Source organism: Colletes latitarsis, chromosome 11, assembly GCF_051014445.1.
Source record: "Colletes latitarsis isolate SP2378_abdomen chromosome 11, iyColLati1, whole genome shotgun sequence".
Lineage (NCBI taxonomy): Eukaryota > Metazoa > Arthropoda > Insecta > Hymenoptera > Colletidae > Colletes > Colletes latitarsis.
In genome coordinates this window covers 20760532-20780317 of record NC_135144.1, presented here as the reverse complement: position 1 = coordinate 20780317, position 19786 = coordinate 20760532, and the positions used below count along the sequence as shown (strand labels likewise).

Here is a 19786-nt window from a genome sequence, read left to right as displayed (position 1 = left end):
TCGCAGTGTACATTCTACTCATCCCTCTTTCCCCTTGTGTGCAGCACGACTTCTTGTCATCAAATGTATCATAGATAATTATACAAATTGATGTACCATTGGAATGTAATTACAAATATTTTTAAATTTAGCTAGGTCGTACTACAATTACATTATGAAATGTCTATTTTTTGTTGATTTGTTGAGAGACGTTCCAAAAGCTGGTAGGGGATATCAATTGTAAAAAGCAATATTGATAAATGCGCAAAGTGGCGTCGCGTAAGCGCCGAAATGCCGCTGTGCCGTAGGTCGTAGATGTATTCATACGCGACGGACGGATACGCTAAAAATTGTGAAGGCAATGCGCCCCTGGCGGTCAGCGACGCAAACAATCGTTGCGGAAATAATTATCGCGATTTATGTTATTTGTAAATGTGAGAAGAATCATTAATGAGGGTGTGCCAAGTAGCGGCGATTAGGGTGATAAACGGGCCTTGTAACGTTCCCGGTTACACTTCGAGTGAGTGAAAATTGTGCTCGGTACGGGGTGAGTGTCCAAAACGTTCATTCCCCCCGCTTTAAAAGGGGGGCGGTGGCTCGCATCAGTGTTTTTTTATCGTTTCTTTAGACGTCTTCATCCCGAAAATAACAATGGCCGGAGGATTCGAATATGCATGGATTTTTAAAATGCCAAGCTTGCTACCCTGGCAACCTACATGCATTTTCCTGACCCTTTCTTATTACATGTGTCAATTAGCATCGGTACGGCTACTGTACATCTTAATTTTTTTTTTTTTGAATTATTTTTGTGTGAGTTAATTACTCAGATTATACAATTTTTTTTTTATTTCGATCGCCATAAAATTATATTAGTTTTCTACATATTGATACAATTACATTATACCTAACCGTTTATTAATTTTTAATCTTTTTCTCCGTCGATGAATGGTACTTTTTAATTTTCTTAATTTTAGAGATTACAGTTTTTTCTGTGCATAAAAAGTTTTAAAGTAGATGGTTCCATTTGTACAGAATGGACTTGGCAGAAACTATGAAAAACATTGTTGCCAAAGGTATGCAAACCGAAATGGGACCACCAGGCGGAGGTTCTGGTTATCCTGGTACACCAAGTAGTGCTGGTTATGTTACTGAGAAGATGTATATGTTATTACAAGCCTATCTTCAAAATAAAGGTTGGAATCCAAGCATAGAACTTCTGCAATGTTTTTCGGAATTCAAGGATGCGTCTATGATCCCAAGTGCTGCTTATTTGCAGTAAGAATGCACTGTTTTACATTTGTGTATAAATAATGTTTTTTAATTTGTCATGAAGTACATAGTTTTTATGTATAAAATTTTCTGTTCTTTAATATATGTATTTTAATGTATAAATAGGATGATGGCATCTAGAATAGCATTGGACACTCAGGGAAGGCTAGTCCTTAGAGAGAACGGAAAAATAATATTGCCCTATGAACATTTTGCAAATGCTGTGATGTTGAAGCACATGAATGGTCCACACGGTCTACATTTAGGCTTAGAAGGCACGGTTAGAGCTGTTATGGAATCATACACAATTGGACGAGAATGTTTTGGTATGGAGAAAGAATTTATAATTGAGGTGGTACAAAATTGTCCGAATCCTGCTTGTCGTTACTACAAAAATCAATTGGAATTAACCCAAAAAATGGGACATATGGCGCCAACTTATATTCAAGATAGCGAAACAACAGCCTCTCTTCTACGTAGTAGCTTTCCTCATAATACTGATTTTCAAGCAGTAAGCATAAGTGTATTGATATTAATTTATATGCATTTTTGGTTATCCTTTACAATTATGTAAATTAATTATACGTTTTCTTTACATTATAGAGTTTAAGTGGTGCTAATCCAAATACTCATATGGGTGGAGGATCTACGGCAGATTTATCAGAAATTAGAAGTGCTGGAAACCAAATGAATCTTCAACGTCCTCCAAGCCGTCCATCGTTAAATATACCACATCGGCCTATGTCGCAAGAAAAGAAAGTAACAACTGGGAAGCAGCATTATGAATCTTTAGTACCTACTATTTCAATGTCTGATCATAAGTTAACAGATTTTTTAAGAACAAATTTGGATAATTTGGACAATCTCGGTGGGCTTGGTTTAGGGAACTTACAAGGAATAGGAAATGCAAATAAAGATCTGTTAGCATTACATAATGGAGCTTGGCCATTGGAAAATGAAAAAGGATCTCGCTCGTCTTCAAATTCAGAAGGTTTTTAAAAAATTGCATAATCTTTTCGGTACAAAATTGAATTTATATATAATGATAAAATTTTATTATCTTCTAGGTGGACAAGAGAAGATAGTAAGGGCTTTTGCAGAGGTCATGAAGAATATGGCAAGGATGAAGGCTTGTGTACGTCCTGCAATGTGCAAACCATATGGAAAGCAATCAGAAGCTTTGCAGAAAAGTAATAAAATACTTAATCTATTATAGTCCGTTTTTTAATAATTTATTTAAAGTGTCATTTGAGAAATTGAGCCGTAGTATACGCATACGTGACGAATTTTATTGGTTGTGCACATGCTTTGTATGTGCTTACATTAAGAGTGGATTATGAATTACGGACAATCGATTGGGGGGGTGGGGGGATTCTACATGTAACAATAAGTTGAAAAGAAAAAATACAATCGTTTCGAAAAATTAAAACTAATAACATGGTTGACAATTCATAAAATACAGAATCTTACGAGCAGTGTCGATCTGTTACTTTGATCATTACTAAGGATTACCACGTTCTCTTTTCAAAAAGAGGTTAGTTTTCGAATATTTTAATCGTGACAAAATGATTAGCATCATTTTATTCAAATTTGTTTTTATAAATTTTTAACAATATGGTTTATTTTAAGTGACATGCTTTTTCATATAACAATTTTATTTACCAGGACACATGGTTCTTTCATTTATCAATATATACTTTAAAAGAGTTTTTATGTTTTTCGTCAATTTGACAAATTAAACGAATTGCTGTTCTGAAAAGTCCAACAATTATATTTTCCAAATGTTATTATTGATAAATTCACAACAGATAGAAACGACAAGTTGTTTATTTTTTTAAAAAAATTTTACTATATCGTATTGTGTATAGATGTCAATTTTTGTCATAAATTAATTACATTTTGCACAATATCATGTTAACATGTAATGTTGTTAAATATTAAATACTATTTTAACGATTATTTAGCATTTCTCTTATCTTTCTTCATTAGTGAAAACACTGAAATGCATGTTCATTTTGTTACAGCGCTAGTGGATACCATACAGCTTGTGCAGTCATTAAGAAGTTTCCTGCCACCTCCACATATTCCTGTATCAAGCTGGAAAAATGAAGATAAACATCGATTAGATCATACGGGTACTCCTTATCTCCCATCATTGTAAGTATTTCTTATGGTTTATATTTTAAGTATACCCTCGTTACATGACTAGAGATATCAAATAAAGAGTTATAATTTTTATGCAGAAAGACTGGAGGTTTAGAAGAGTTGTGCGAACAACGCAAGTTAGACTAAACAATGTCTTCGCTTTTTAAGTGTTAGACCAGGTTTTGTCTTTGCGCTCTATGATGTTCTAGTCATGTGGTGTTTATGGGTTAGACGGGTGTTTTATATTTAAACAACCCGAAGGATTGCTCAAATGTTGTTGGCGTTTAGGACCTCAGAATACTAAGAGACAAAATGAGTCATGCGTGGACTGTGATAAACGTGGGTAGTGAAAAAATTTATATATAGTCAATCGAAACTCACACCGTTATTTCCGATTTAAAACAGCTTTATCGTTTTGCTATGATTTTTTTCTCAAATTTTTACAATCTGCCTATGGGGCTTACTTAGCAATAGCGGTCAGATAATTTTTAAGTATCGGCCACGCAACAAATAATTAGCTTACTATACGTATTATAAAACAGCATTTATATTTTATTATTATATATTGATTTAATAACTCACCATTTGTGTTCTAATGATTACCTGATTAATAATGTATTATAAAGATTCTTTATGAGTTATATAGATAAATTTTATGAATGTGCTGAAAGTTTGAATGAAGTATAAAGACTAAATTGGTCTTATATAAAAGTTTGAAATGTTTGGTAATTAAACATTACTGTGGATATTTTAAATATGGAAGCGTAAGAAATCATAATTGTTATCATTTGACCTCGCGTTATTTAATTTTTGAATATTCTTCTAATGTTTATTACATAACTGATATATCGTTTTGATTTAAATGACCAAAGTCATAGCAAAGTTGTCTAGTTAAAGTAATTATTCAATTTGTATGTTTATATATATATGTATAGTTTTCTTAAAAATTACATTGAATGCATTATTGTTTATTTACAAGAATAAGTCAAGCATATATTGTTGTTATGTCTAGTATTATTCGCAATCAAGAGTGAAACGTGTTAGAATTTGCAATAATTCATAAGCTCCATGGGCAGTAACATGCGGCGTGCACGTGAAAGAAAAATCATTGGACAATTTATAGATATTTTTCAAGAACATGTTACGAAAACAAGTTACATTATTAGAAAAAGTTTTAAAGTGTGATTTGCACTGATGCTCAAAATTTTCCCTGTGCACTAATATTACTTAAAAGCGATATTACCTCTGCGAACCGCGAAATGCGCGATAAAAAAAATATTGTGTCATCTCGATCGATATCTCTCGATGGAATGCATTTTATTTTGATTGTAGAAGTAAAGTCGTTTTAAACTCGATTGTTATACGCATATCTGCGATGGTGAAATGTTTCCTTCTTGCTCGATAATATCAAATTACGGATTATACGTTTCTGAATATAAACAATAAATTTGTGTATCGAGTGCGTGGAAAAGGTATGAATGCATGGATCTTGTTTGTACGCGGATTCAATGAACATAAAGTTTCGGCTATGAAATAGCAAAATTTTATATGGACACGTACGAATGCCTACGTATGTTTGTGTCTAAATATCTTTTTACAGGATGTTGATAGACAAATATTTAGAACTTTGAAAATACCTAGTTACAGATTAAATTGAGTAAGAAATCCTCGATCAACGCAGGTTGAAACAAATTAATTAGGCACAGTTAGTGATTTGCGGTTTTAGTAGTAATTGCCATTTGTTTGTTTCTCCAGCAGTAAAAATTGGTGTTATAATATAAAATAAATTAAGTTAGTTAACATTACGATGCGAAGTATACGTGAAAATGAAAAGATCACTGAATGCACATTACAATTTGCAATGAACAGAAGAAAGCAAATTAATTGCAAACAAGATTATTTCTCAACCTGCATTGATCAAATATTTTTTACTTTGTATAGTAAGTAATATGTTTTCTCAGTTCTAAAATATACCTTTTCAACAACCTGTCTAGATGTGTCTGTTATAAACGCATGTATATTTATTTACAATATCTACAAAAAATGTGTCGATCGATTGTTAACAGGACTCAGATTTTCACATCGGTTTCATTCATACTCATAAACGTGTCATTGCCAAACGGAAAATATCGTGTTTCACTTTTATTTTTTGTTTTAATAGATCGCGTGTAAGTATACGTACTCATATTTTAATTAATATACATATATGTAAGTGGGCATACTTTGTACAGTACCTTGAATTTGAAAAATCGAACGTGTAGGTACTGAGGATGATAACAAGCTTTCAAGATTACTTACATATATTTCCATAAATTTGAAAATACAATGCGTTTATTAGTACTAGTTAGTTCTATAATTGAGGTATTTAAAAAAAAGTTGCAATATTACTACGAATTAAATTTTCAAAATTCGTTGAAATTATAGAAAGTAAACTAGTTGTACGTTAACTGGAGATTGGATTATACTGGACTTTAACGAATGGAGCAGACAATTTTTTCTGTCAAGTTATCCAAATTTGGCATTTGCAATTTTATAAATTGTTCGAAATCATTTTCTTGAAGTGTTAAAAATCACAGAAATTTGAGTCCTGTATAGCCCATGTTTTTGTTATTTAATATATCTTAATATAAGACTACTGCAATATCTAAGTAATTCGATAATTACTACCTGTTACACACCAAAGTGTATTTACAACAACTAAATGGACTTATTTCTTCTAGTAGCTATATAAAACTAATGCAAACGTATTATCGTTTGTCTTGCTGTCGAAGTATCGACATAACTAAGCATATCCATGATTAAACCGCAGCGTACAACGTGTTTTGCTCAACCTGATCACTTAAAATATTTTTGTTACTTTGATGATATAAGGAAACATCTAGGACGGTATTGTTTGTTTCGAAGGGGCAACAGTTATAACGAGTAATAGTTTATCGTTAAGGTAATATTTCTCGAAATTTATATATACATATATTTATCTTTATCGAGCCTGTACGTTTTATAATTTTCTGTTTTTTACCATGCAAATGTGAATTTTGTTTAGTTTAAGCGTATCTTGAGATCAGCGGTGCGCATAATTAAATACGTTTTTTTTTTAAAGCTCGATATTGAAGTAATAAAAATGCGTCGTTTTATGATCTATATGATCTTGGAAATGTCACATTTCGCCCTTTCGAGATAAACCGGTAGCCACACCAGGCACTTACCTGCGCCGCAAAAACTGCAATGAAGATATTTTCTGTGACCAAGTTAGATGAAATACTTTCTACATGCCGAATGAAGTTGAGGGGAGCGCGGAAACTAAGTCTGACAAAGGTACAAAATCAAGTATCGAGGAAAATTAAACAATAGATATTGTGACGTAAGATCGCACGTGGACCGGTTCAGAACACGTTTCCGAGTTTTATTGCTCTCGCGCCATATTTATACCATAGACCGTGTACAAGTTTCTGCACCGACTTTGACAGTAAGATCGTTGTAAAATGCGCACCGTCGTTTGTTCATTCGTTGTTTACAAATGGACAATTAATGATACGATACACACCAATGCTACCGCTGTATCTGCACATTAAGCTCGTTGTCGCTTGCCAGTATTGCTCTTCTGTATTCTTGCATAATTCTGATTCATGACAGCAATCAATTAAAATGTTTTTACAAGTGTGACTTGCCTGCGTTAACATTTCCGATTACGTCCAGTTCGTTCGTGCACGTTGTTCCCTTCCACGGCTCTCGGTATCCGTCCACTCGGAGGCGGAATATCGCGAGGTGTCCTAAAAGTTTCTGGCGTATGAGATTTTCGAAACGTTTCCGATTGAGTATTCACAGGATTGTGTACTAACGGGCTGTGCCTCTAAAACGAAAACCACGTCGTCGAGAAAATAATACGCCTGGCCGAGATCGCCCTCGCAAAGGTAAGGCAGCTTGCTCCATACGAGACACCTTAAACCCAACGGCGCGAAAACTCGGTCGACAAGGCTGGCGATTTGACCTTCTAAACCGTTTCCTTTCACCGGCAAATATTCCGACGGTTTGTGATCGTCCCTTTCGCCGCACTCGACGTAAGGGTAGAACGGAAGGACTAGCGCTACGACGAGACGTCCACCGGGAGCCAGGGATGTTTTCAGACGTCTCAGTAGTGTGTTGGGTCTGTCGCATCTGTCCAATAGATTTAGACAGAGTATGGCGTTAAAAGGGCCGGTTTCGTGCCACTTTTCTACGTCGAGCACCCTAAAACATTTACGTAAATATGTAGTTTTTAAAATTTTGTAATAGTGCTCGATCGGGGCCGGTAATGCACGGTTAATTTTCACTAAAACATGCAACGATAGATAAATTAAGTCAAGAGATAAAGAGATAGGTAAATTAAGTCAATTAAGAGGTAAGATCACTGTAAAAGCCTGAAATAAAGCGTTTTTTTGCGATTTTTTTTTGGGTGGGTGGAAAAGTAAGAGGATAATAATATTCAAGAATGTTATTAACCATGAAGTACCATTTTTTATATTGTATATTTTAGTTTCTTTTTTCTTCTTGCATTCCAGAGAACGCATAAATATTTACGATCAGACTAGAATAATTACTTAATGTAAATTTCCTTGATATTTTATTTATACGTTGCAGATTTTCATTCGTGATCAAGTTACGCGCGACAAAACATGTTTAGAGAGGTTCAGGCTCGTTTGAAAAAGACCAAACGGATTTCTATAAAATGTTACGAGCACATCGTACCCCTGCAGAGACTTATTTAAAATTCGAGCAATTCGAGCAAAGCAACCGGCTGTCTGTATCGATGGGGAGACAGTCGGGGTGTAAAACCACCGTAAACTTCTACTCCAATCAATTCGGTGCAATAAACTTGTTACTAGTGCACGACGGGGCATTACAAACCAGCGTGTACCATTATCAATAAGAGCATCGTTATGCTTACCCTAATTTTCGGGTGACAGTGAAATCAAGAGGGCAGTTCGGTAATTTCAAAACAAGTATCGATCTTTTAGTTATATTAATTTTTAAAAATTTCAAATTATTCGTGTTTATAGTATTCTTAAACAAAAGAAATTCTACAAAGGACACTTTTTCGTTTCAGTGTCAGAATATGTATGCAACCGTAAATGGTTACAAGTAACTCTTTGTTTGTCGTTCTAATTTCATCTTGCATGGTGGAAAGTGATCAAAAGGTGGAACGAAGCTTACGTAAATTTCCTTTTGGTCAGAGCCCATCTCATCGGTGCCGATATGTCTGTAGCGTAAACTTTTTCAAAGAGATGAGCAACGTGAGCGGTTGTGGCACCGTCGCCCGCCCCTAAGTCCACCAAGGAATACCATGGTCCTGAAAAGCCACTCGCGTCCATCAGCTTTTGAAACTGTTCACAAGAAAAGACGTGCATGGAACCACGACCCAGCAGCCTGTAAAAATTGTTTTATTACGTTTGAACTTAAATTACAACCGTCTTCTACATTTTACCTCATGCAGGGATGTTAATATAAAAAAGTATCAATCCACAATTGATTTCATTTAACACGATTAGCTTTCAAACTGCAACTCTCTCAAGTGTTTCACTCAAAGACACTGCGATACCGTTAACGTATCAGGGTGTTCCACAGACATTCGTACAGTTTGTCAACGTGTTCTGTGGCCCAAGTTGAAAAATGTCATATAAACGATCATAAATTTCCAATGGAATATTTATGGTTCTGCGTTTATACGACATTTTCGTTTTATTTTTAGCTAGAGAACACGCTTACAAAGTTTGTACGGAAATCGGTGCTACATCTTGTATAATGTATAAACATTTCTCAACAGATAATATCTGAGCGAGTAGATTTAAATTTGTTTAAATAGACATATTACTGTTTTACCGATCGAAACATTTTGTCAAACGTATTTATAAGTTTTATGCTTCTTAAAAAATTTGTTATACTCGTACCAGATTATTTAATATTTTGGAAATTATTGACGTGAAAACAAACCGTCGTACTTTCAGTGCGATTTTTGTATTTTTTTTTAAACGCTATTTTTAATGGCAACGTTAGCAAACGTGAATGTGAGCTTGGTACACTCAATTTATGTTATCTTATATAGAATTTGAGTACAGCAGAACTTTAAATGTACGAACCTTCGTGATCCAATTCTTCTACCATCGGAGTGCTCTACCGTGCGTAAAGAATATACACTTATAGAGAATCCGTTTTCTTACCGAAACATTCTTTAATATGTTATAAACTTTCCTTAAAATACATGTATTATTATAAACATAGTTGGTTCATCGAGCAATACATACTATCTTACACATTAAGTGAATTTTGTGTACAATTCTAGGCTAACGAGTAAAAAATTGGGTCAGAACTCAAAAGCTACCCTTCGTGGAAAGAAGATTCTTGCGTATGGTAGGATCGAAGTGGAATAATTCGTTGTGAACTGCTGAAGCGTAACACGACAGTTACAGCAGTGCTGTACGTTGAACGATTATAGACCAGGGAACAAGAAAAATTGCAATAGAATCGAGCAATGCTCGTCGGTCGCAAGGAACGTTGCACAGAAAGGGCCAGCAAGCTCCATTAGACTGGCAAAAGGGGTCTGCGGAGAGAAAAAAGGTAACGAACCACTGCGTTAACTCGTTAAATCATTCAAAGGCAAGGTCGACTACTACAAAGGAGTGAATCGAATAAGTCAATGCAACGGTAACGAATATTTCAACATCTCATTGCAAGAGTCGACGAAACATTCATGATCGATGATCGGCAGCTGTATATACATAGAAATCGAACGTCTGACAGGTTGCGGCGCGGGTTTAGCCAGCAGAATTCGATGATGCCGTTTGGAGGGAATCTGTTTGGCCGATGGCGGGCTGACGAGGAAAAAGGGCGGGTTCATTTGAAAATACCAGTGCCACCGCGACGCGGTGCATGGCCGCGGCGATCCATCAATGCCGCGGAACGCGGCATTTTGATCGTGAATTCGGTTACCCCCGGCGTTATAAATAAGGCGATGGTGGTCCCGTGGTCCCCTTCTTCGGGGGACCCACCTCGAGTTTTCTCCCTCCCTTTCTCTGCGTTCAACCATAGCCGGTGCCATCAATTAACGAGCACCTCCTGGCCTCCATTGAATAATAAATAAAAATAAAAAAAAATAAAAAAGAGACAGAGAAGAAGAAGGAAGAAAACGAATAAGAAGATACCAGGGGACAAGAGAGCGAAGTGAAGAAGCAGAGGAGGACCGACGCGGCGAGGGGATACGAAGAGAAGGGGAGGGAACGCGGGGATCGCGGTCGCCGCATTTTTCGTAGCATCTTTCAGTTTCTGTACTTTGTTCTTTCTCCTTTCGATGGTTCCTTGACGATTCTTTCTCTTTCGCGTTTTCCTTTTCTTTGCCTTTTTCTGCTCACCATCCCGCTTTTGTTTCCTGTTCCCCCCCCTTCCCCCATCCTCCTTCCTCCCTTCTCCTTCCGTATCTCTCTTTCTTCGGTTTGTTTACTCTGTCGTTCTTTGTGCTTGTTTCCATTGTCAGTCTCCATCACCATCGTCGCGGCCTCTACACGGGTCTTCTTGTTGCCGGTGGAGACGACGAGCGAGAGGGGAAGAATGAAAGAAATGGAAAGGGAAGAGACCGAAGGAGAAAATGAAGGAGTAGGGGGAGAAAGGGAGGAGTTGAACGGGGAGATACACATACGATATACACGCGTGCGGCTCACAAATCAGGCTTGCGGATCGTAGCGGCTTCGTCGGCGGCGCGAGCGACAATTAATTCACCGCTTTTGCTCTCGGCTTCTCTTCTTGGACCCCATTGTGTGTACGTACTCGTTCCTCCCCCTTCCATCGGTCCAATGTTTCTCCCCTTCGAATCGTTCCGGGCCCATCGGTGCTTCCAACGTCGCCCTGTTTTATCGAGCGATTCCGATCCCTCTTCGCCTTCCTTCTTTTTGCCTTCCTCGACTTCGTCGGGGGCCCCGTACCTTCTAAAGCCGCGTCTTTAATTTCGACCCCGGCGTCACGCGGTCTAGAGAACTCCGATGCGCGCGGGTCCAGTGTTGCCAGCTTTAAAAAGCCGATCTTGCAATAACCGAGGCGTTACACACATTTTAACCGGAGAGCTAACTTATCAAAAGTATATTCCGTACGCGTCGCGACAAATGTGTTATGACGACTTGACTAGTCGTGCCTACGGTAAATACGAAACATACTATTTGCATTTTACGCAGTTGTTACAATAAACGGTTCGCACGGGTCAAAATGTACTCGGAATCCGCTGGTCAAAGGTCAACAATGTTCGGGCATCTTGCGATGCAGGTAGAAGCGTACTTTCGTACAAGAATGAAAACGCGATCTTGGTTCTCTGTACCAGTGTTTCTCAAACTGGGGTCCGCAAATTCTTCTAAGAAAATAAACGTTAATTATACGCACGTTAAAAAAATATTTTTAACCGTGTCTTTCGAACGAATGTTTAATACCGTTATCTTTAGAACACGAGCTCGATAGATATATATTTGCAGGCTGTTTGCAGCATAAAAACGCGAATCTAAAAAGTCGTTAGTGTTTCCAGTAACGCAAACCGATCGTGGACTTTAGTGGTATCGGATAAAGTTATAGTATCGAATAACTAGTCGAAGGGGAAAGTATTTTCAGCGCCTGACATCGTAAGTGACTGCAAGGTGTCTCGAGCATTGGCAGTCGGCGCGGATAGAATGGTACGGGGTATAAATCCGATAAGAATCTTTTTCCAGCAATTCGGGCGATTATTTACAATTCCAGCCACCCACTCGGTCCAGGTGGTGGTTCAATTTTTGTCTACCGACAGACGGCGCTGGTTCAGCTGACCACGGGCTCAGCTTTTATCGGTGGGGGCCTCTCGCGGTCGCTCGTAAAATACCTCGAAGGGCGAGCGCGTAGTGTTAAAGAGGCGCTCGAAGGACCGTTTACCTAATAATAGCAATAATATGTAAATGCGATGCGTATCAAGCCGCCATCTAAAGAATCCACCCTGCTTCGGGCCTATTGTTTGCAAATCCCCGTTTCAACCGTGCTGCTCTCTGCTGGATTACTGCGGAGCTCTCGATACACCTATTCCCTTCTTTTTCTCTTTCACATTCTTCCTTTGATTTCTCTTTCTCTTTCTTTCGATAGCCGTCCCGCAAATAATCGAAGGTACCCTGGCATTACAAAAACACACCTAATGACATCAACACGGAACGCGTCTGAGTTTTATGGGTCCTTGTTTTCTAGTTCCGATTCTGATACTTTCATTTGAAAAACTGGAAATACACTGGATCAAATCATGAGACAGACCGCTCCGACTGTCACTATGCACTTAACAAAGTTTCTAGACTATACATCAGGATGTAAACAAACAGAAAGTACGAAATAAACATTTCCCAATAATATGAAATTTTTAAATTAAAATTATAAGATATTGCTATAAGGTATATTCGCGGGTATTATCTTATAAATCTTTCGTTGGAGTGACTCCGTTAATATAAAAGCAAACCACGTGACAAATCATTAAACGAGAACGAAGAAACAGGAATTCTGTGATTGTAAGTAAAAGAAGATTATTTAAAACCACTTAAAATGAATACAAGGTCATTGTATGCAATCCTCAAAATTTCGAAGAGAAGAAAAGATTGGGAAGACCAACAACTTTTTCAAGAAACAAAAGAGTAGTTTAAAAGAGTGCATTGGAAAGCACCATTTTACGAGAACCAGCACGAACGTGGCTTTCGTCACTATGATTCTGGACCCGTCAATTATTTACGACAATAATTTATGACGTTGCAGCGTACGGATTACCATACAGAGAACAAAGAAAGAGTAGAATACATTTTTGTATTTTTGAAATTCGTCAAAGTGAAAACGAACGCTATCAAACTCCACGTTAACATCTAGACACACGTGGTAAAATCTGTGAGTCACTTTACACGCGGGACAAGCAATACTTCCGGTTTTCAATGCGTTAATACAGTTACGTCGAGAAAATAACAAGCATGTATTTATAGATGCAAACTTTGATTTAGCATAAACCGCTTTAAAAGGTACATCGACGCTGTACAATTATAATTTGATTGAATCTCGTCACGCTCGAGATTCTTCGCGTTCTGAATGCCATTACATATTCACGTCGTTACATTCGTACGAGTGTAACTCTGTAATACAACGTGGGACTTTTCAGAGTACACCCTGAATGGATTAATGAACCGAGTGACATGGGATCTGATTGGAGCAACGCTTAAGGAATCTATCCAGTCATCTTTACCTTCGTTTGCCGTTCTGAACGAGCAACGTGGTATCCTGACCTTTCTCTTCCTTTTTTCCTACGTCATCTTTCTTTCCCCTTCCCGGGACACGTTCGAAATCTTTCGTTGTCCGCGATCGTTTTTCGAACTCGTTAGAAAATCATCCCTTACTGTTCGAGCTACCCCTCCACATATTAACGCGCGTGCAAAGTGGCGTTAATTAATTACGAGAATCAATTTGTGCTTCGTAGTATCGTTTGATGGAATAAGAACTACATAAGAAGAAACTTTTTAACTTTTCAATTCAAAAGCAGTTTACGCACAAAATATATTCTTAAATAAAATCTTCGACTTCCACTCGAATTGATATTTATAACAAACGTATAGGCAGTGGTTACATTCAGTTTTATTGCTTCGTTGCACACAACTCGAAAAATCGGATCATTTATGGGATAAACCTAATAGCATTGCGTGGCACGTAAAGCAAGATACTAACAGATTAATGGTAGAAATTAATAAAAATGAGGAGAATTACTCATTTTGCGTTTCTATAGCGGGAGTGGATTACTTTGTCTAGTATTACGTGTTTACTACAAGTTCGATACTAATGTTTACTACAATTACGGTGAACTATTTATCTTTAACATACTCACGAAATTCAGTTCAATCGTTACTTATTATCTAATCACGGAAACAACCAAGGTATAGAACAGTGAACAACGACCGAGGCATCCCCACGTTATGCTCAAAATCTTCGAATTCGATTCGGTCAATTCTAGAGATATTACTTTCCTTGGTTGTATTCAATCAATGTCTGCCACCCTGAAAAATTTATTTTGAATTGGTAAGAAGCAAGGAGATCGTGGGAGTTTGAAAATTTTTGCGGATTATACGCGAACTTTCGTGTACGTCGATTACTAACTGTAAACATTTAAAATTTCTACGGTTTTCTTAGGTTCCACGGTCAAGGAACCATTGTTTTATAGTTTTGACCGTGGTTAAATAATTGTGCACCCGTAACATGGTAACAATGTGTAACTATATCGGTTCTCGGGCAAAGATGAATTTGACATGTTTACTATATTATAGATTCCGCGTACGAAGTTGCAGTCGATTCGGTCGGTTCCATCGTCATCAGGGAGTACGAAAAAGAAGAATACTCTAAAAAGTCTGAAGACTATGCGAAAGAAAGCGGTCGAGGAAGCGGGGAGGTCTTTCGTTTCGATATCATCGGTCCTCATCCTCCGCCGGGTTCCCTTTCCTTTTCTTTCTTCTGGCACGATTATACAATCGACGCTTTAGGTCCGCGTACGAGGAACACGAGGAAGAGAAAGAAATACGTACACAAACGAAGAGGGAACGACACGCTCGACGCAGCGTGCGCGCAGCTATAGTGTGCGTCCGTAGCGACAATGTAAAGAATTCTCGGATTCGTTCGGTCGTTTCCGTCGACGGTCGTGTATTTATACGCGGCGGTGGGGGGCGCGAGCTTATTTCACGAGAAGTCCCCGCCGGAGTGGGGACATTGATATGGTGGGGAATCCAAGGTGGAGAAAAAGAGAAAGAGGGGGAGGGAGGGGAAGAGGAAGGGGAAGAGGGAACGACAGTGTCTCGTGGAAGGAAAACGAGGGGAGCGAAAATGGAGGAGACAGAGAGGAACGTAACGTCTATTTAGCATTCCCCCTGCCCGTGCGACGACTTCTCGTTAGCCGGCTTTTCTCTCCTCCGAGCGTTCCCTCGGCTCTGGTGTATCGAGAGCGCGAGTATGAGAGATTGGAGAAGTTCCGAGGGGATGCGAGAAGGAAGAGAAAACGAAGAGAAGAGGGGAAGGCAGAGACGTAGCTCGGAGCTGGGGATGCTGGGTAGGCGTGGACCACGGACCACCCTGTCCACGATTTCTGGAGGGGAGGCCACGCCATCTGTCCAGGCGGCGGCGGGAGGATGGGGAGAAAGGGTGGATAGGAGTATCCGCGGCTAGTAATTATTATTATATACGTCGGAGTTTTGCAAATGCTGTCCTCCGACCGGGGAGAAGGAGAACGAGAAAGACGGGGGTGGGTGGCGAGCAGCACGAGTGCCTGTTATTTCGCCCGGTTTCGTTGGGAGTTAAGCGGGGTAAAGGCTCGTCGCGCGGGAGGGATGGGGAGGGATTCTTAAACGGGATCGTTATGCGAGTCTTTCGCATACTCTCTTTTCCTTCTCCCGGCTCGCTCTCATCCCCTTCGATTTTCTTGTTCTCCACCCATTTCGTCTCCTTTCATCCCTCTCCTTTATCAGACTCGAAACCCCTTCTTCACCCCCCCGGATATGCGTCCATCTCTCTTTCTCGCGCGCGCGCGCGCGCTTTCCTCGCGTCGGTGGTGTTAGTACGTCACAACTCGACGAGTGTCGCGTGTATTGCGCGTGAGCGTGTCCGGAGCACCGTGGATCACGTCTCGCATATATCCGTTCGAACCAATTCAACCTCACCGCCACCCCCTAGGTCCGTGGGTTTCCGAAGGGCGCGACCGAAGTAATCGCGACTCTCTTCCTTTTCTCTTGTTTCCACGCGTCGATCTTTCAAGGGTTCGATGCACAGCGAAGAACAAAAGTATATTGCCGCTGTCAAGAGTAAGAATTCCCGGTAAGAAAACCGACCCGCTATATTTGGCGGGTCGAGAGCCATAGTGGTGTAAGTCCAAAACCTCCAAATTTGAGTTAACAGTGGATTTGAAACCTTTAAGCTGTCTTCTATTTATCATCAAAATCGATTTACTTGTAAGTTCATACTTTGCCGAGAAATGGCGAAACTTTTGTTTGCGACTAAACAAAATTAGCATAGCATTTCGAACCATAATGGTGTTAGTCCACCTTACATATTTCACTCCAGAATTTAAACATCCTTCAATTTTTATATACAGATATTTTATAACACGTTTCTGAGCTTGTGGAAGTGTTTTTGTAACTTTAATATGTGTATGGATTTTAAACCCTGGCTCTCAACACGCCATTTATTCACGGTAGTGTACGTTTGTTTTTTGTTATAGTTTGGCAATTTCCAGTTGCAACGTAAGGTATTAGTCTTCTAATTTCGGTAGAGCTTTAGGAACTTTGTTCGGATACTTGTCGGGATCGTCACGGGAGGTTATAGGAGCTGGATGAAAGCACAAAGTGGACTATTCGCGAGGGAAATACACACTTTTATAACTCTTTCCTTCACGACACCACCTACGAGCTGCAATAAATCCTTCTTTTCCTTCAAGACGTTTCTGAATTTTAGACACCTTAAATACCGCGATTTAAACGCGATTGCCGAGTTGTTGCGTCGTAAACAACAAAAAGTTAGGCGTAGGTCTTGATCATACAAACTAATAAAATAGAAGTTCAGCTATTAAAAGCGACTGCAAACAGTAATTTTGAAAATTTTAGATTTAGAAGAACTTATAAAACTGATTTCATAACAAATTTACGTATTATTAGTATTTTTTATTCGATTGAAATGTATAAATCTCCGGGGGAAATGTTCTCCTCGCAATAATTACTTGAAACATAAAAAGATGCGAATAATGTACGAACGTATGTACCTTTTCTTCGATTTGAGTTTCCTTCGATCGCCGTGTATAAGGTCAATGTATCTTCCCCCACCGGAACCTTTCATTTTATCGACTGTAACGTATATAATAAGTTACACATCCTCTCCGAAATGCAAGTTCTTCCCGAACGTGTTCAATGTATACAATGAACGTAACACACCTTTCCTTGGTATAACTCTCGCGATCGAATGCGATACGTAGATATCGGTGGCGCTGCAACTCGAATGCAACCGAATGCATTATGCACGGAGAGCACGGAGTCGTTAATCTAAAGATAAAATATCGCGTAAAATATTACCATTGGCAGAGCACGAGTAATTTTTATCAGTTTAATGGCATTCGAATACCGTTTAAAAACAAACATAATGCATAAAATGATTCGCGTATTTAACTTAATTACGCTGATCATTTTTAGTATTGATAGATCGATTCAAATTTTTGTTCTTTCGTGCAGTTTGGCTCTTCCTACAATACGCGTACAATCATCTTAAGGTCAGTTTCTTAAATAGAAGTCTACAGTTTTTCTTCTCAGATTTCAGAAGGGAGCATTTGAGATGAATATTTCAACGTTGTTTTGCAGCATTTTCTGCAACGATTAAATTAATCCGTCATACAAGACGAGTTCATACAACGCGATATGCGAATACTCGAGAAAAACATACCATTCACATACGAATTTCGTTCTTACCTCGGTCAGCCTTTTAATGTTCCCGTTTCTAAAATAACGCGCGAATTTGTCTACGAATACTGTCCCACGGTAACGATACCGCGGGTGTTCGTAAGGCTTTCTCGCGTTACTAGCGTATATTTACAGAATAAGTGGTCTCATAGAAATTTCGTCCGGCGTAATAAGCGCGCCTCGACCTTTCGTTCCGCCGCGTTAGCGAATCTTTTGATCGTTGGCGATACGCGGAGGTGTCGATGGCGCTGCAGCTCGAATGCACCGGCATGCATTATGTGCACGTAAGCGAGTATATAGCAAGAGACAGAGGCCAGTCTACCGAGTTCAGAGTCGAGCTGTGCGCGGTTCCATGTAACTCGTTGGTATCGAGGTACGTGGAATCGGCGAGGGCTCGCGTTCGTTAGTCGAATATCTGCATGGAAGCGAGGAGATCGCACCAAGCGTGGTCAGTTTTTATTCCGGCACTAAAGGCCACCTCTAATTGGTGACCAGGTTCATATCGTTCGATTTATGCGACGTTGGCCGAGTTCTCCGCTACTCCACGAACGACTATGACGCCCGTGCATGTGTAATTCGTAGAGTTGCAACGAGACGGGACGCGACCATTCTTACGTACGGGCGTTGTTGTTGTGATCTCTCGAGGAAATACCGGTTTATACTGATATATACGAGGAAGATGCGTTCGTCACGCTGTACAACCGATACCCGACACGGTATCGCAAACAGACGCGCAGTCTTCGAAAACGGCGATTTAAACGTGGAAATGTCCAACTTTTTACCATGATTTTACTTTAGGTGACATTATTTATCCCTAGAAATTGTTTAAATAGGTTAATTTTTACTCGGAAACTCGACGTTTCTATTCTTCTTGGAAATTTGTTATTACAGTTCATATTTCTCCCTCTAATGATATTACGATGATTTAATTTTGTACCGTATGAATCTTGCACAGAAAGGTAGACACTTTATTTTAGTATAAAAAATTTTATGTATTTCTGACCATAAGTGGTAGTCGAAAAATTACGTCGAAGCGAACAGTAATCGGTGCGTGCGTTAATTTTTGGGTTGAAAAGGGTGGTAGCGCTCGACCAGTCATTGTAATAGCCAAATTTGGTTCTCTACGACTACTTTTTGTTTCCTACATTCTAAGAAAAGCGGTTCGACACGATATCAAACCCTCAAAAGGCTACGACCGCTTCTTTTTTACGCGATCCTCGAAGGAGGCATCTCAGGGACGTTTTAAGACCTTCTGCAAACGTTGTGAAACGCGTATTTGTACAGGATCCACTTTTAATAATCGGTAATAGAAGCGATTAGCGTTTTACGAGAAGGTATCGAACCTAAAGTTACCGAGTTATTAAATATTTGCAAAGGTATTATTGTCATCGGGTTACAATTCGAACAGAAAATTGCAAGTTAGTTATTCGCAACTAAATGCATTATGTAGTTCGGTCTCGTACAGGTGTTCTACTATTGCTTCTGTGCATTGCGTGTATCCCTAAGGGTGCATTTTAAAAATCCTTATTCTAATCGCGATTCAATCGGTTCTTTTCTTTTTATGAGTCTGACGTTTCCCATGGAACGTAGTTAATATGAAAGTAACAAGGGTCATTACTACCCTACGAGAAGAGTATCGTCCATTAGTGTTCCGCGGGTCAATGTCCACGAATCTTAACTTACCGACAGACGTGTACATAAAGAGGCGTTGAACTTGTGGTATCGATCGGTTATTATTTAATTTCATCAGTAAACGAAATCGTAAAATTGCCAGAGACGAGCTAAATTTGCTTAAATCGTACCCCCTAAGGAACTTTTGCTATTGCGGGTTAAGGATTTGTTAAACGTTTAGAAGTACTGAAAAGTATCAGAATATTGTTTGTTACTCGACAGTTCGAGTTTTGTTAATTCCACATCGT

General features: G+C 39.0%; 2 protein-coding genes across 7 annotated transcripts in view; one reads left to right on the top strand and one right to left on the bottom strand.

The window, feature by feature from the left end:
• Positions 1–101: 101 nt before the first annotated feature.
• On the top strand, positions 102–12812 carry LOC143347373 (uncharacterized). Of its 5 annotated transcripts, none has more exons than XM_076776451.1 (8): positions 102–526; positions 608–741; positions 1012–1254; positions 1375–1759; positions 1852–2239; positions 2316–2438; positions 3273–3405; positions 12511–12812. In XM_076776451.1, the coding sequence occupies exons 3-8, from the start codon at positions 1013–1015 to the stop codon at positions 12632–12634; spliced, it is 1395 nt and encodes a 464-aa protein (XP_076632566.1). In that variant the 5' UTR covers positions 102–526; positions 608–741; position 1012; the 3' UTR covers positions 12635–12812. The 5 variants fall into 5 exon arrangements, 4 of the variants coding, with proteins under 4 accessions (XP_076632566.1, XP_076632564.1, XP_076632565.1 ...); XR_013080594.1 differs by lacking the exon at positions 608–741 and adding an exon at positions 9710–9984 and having other exon boundaries at positions 103–526; positions 12511–12584; XM_076776449.1 differs by lacking the exon at positions 608–741.
• Positions 2922–19786, bottom strand: part of LOC143347374 (protein-L-histidine N-pros-methyltransferase) — a 38052-nt gene continuing 21187 nt past the window's right edge. Inside the window, exons 3-6 of one of the 2 annotated variants that reach the window (XM_076776455.1) lie at positions 8584–8796; positions 7233–7620; positions 7062–7163; positions 2922–3345 (exon numbers count right to left, since the gene is read on the bottom strand). In XM_076776455.1, coding sequence (XP_076632570.1) covers positions 7080–7163; positions 7233–7620; positions 8584–8796 — 685 coding nt within the window. In that variant the 3' untranslated portion in view covers positions 2922–3345; positions 7062–7079. Of the gene's footprint in view, positions 3346–5896; positions 7164–7232; positions 7621–8583; positions 8797–19786 lie in introns of those variants that run through there. The other variant, XM_076776454.1, reaches the window with a different exon arrangement.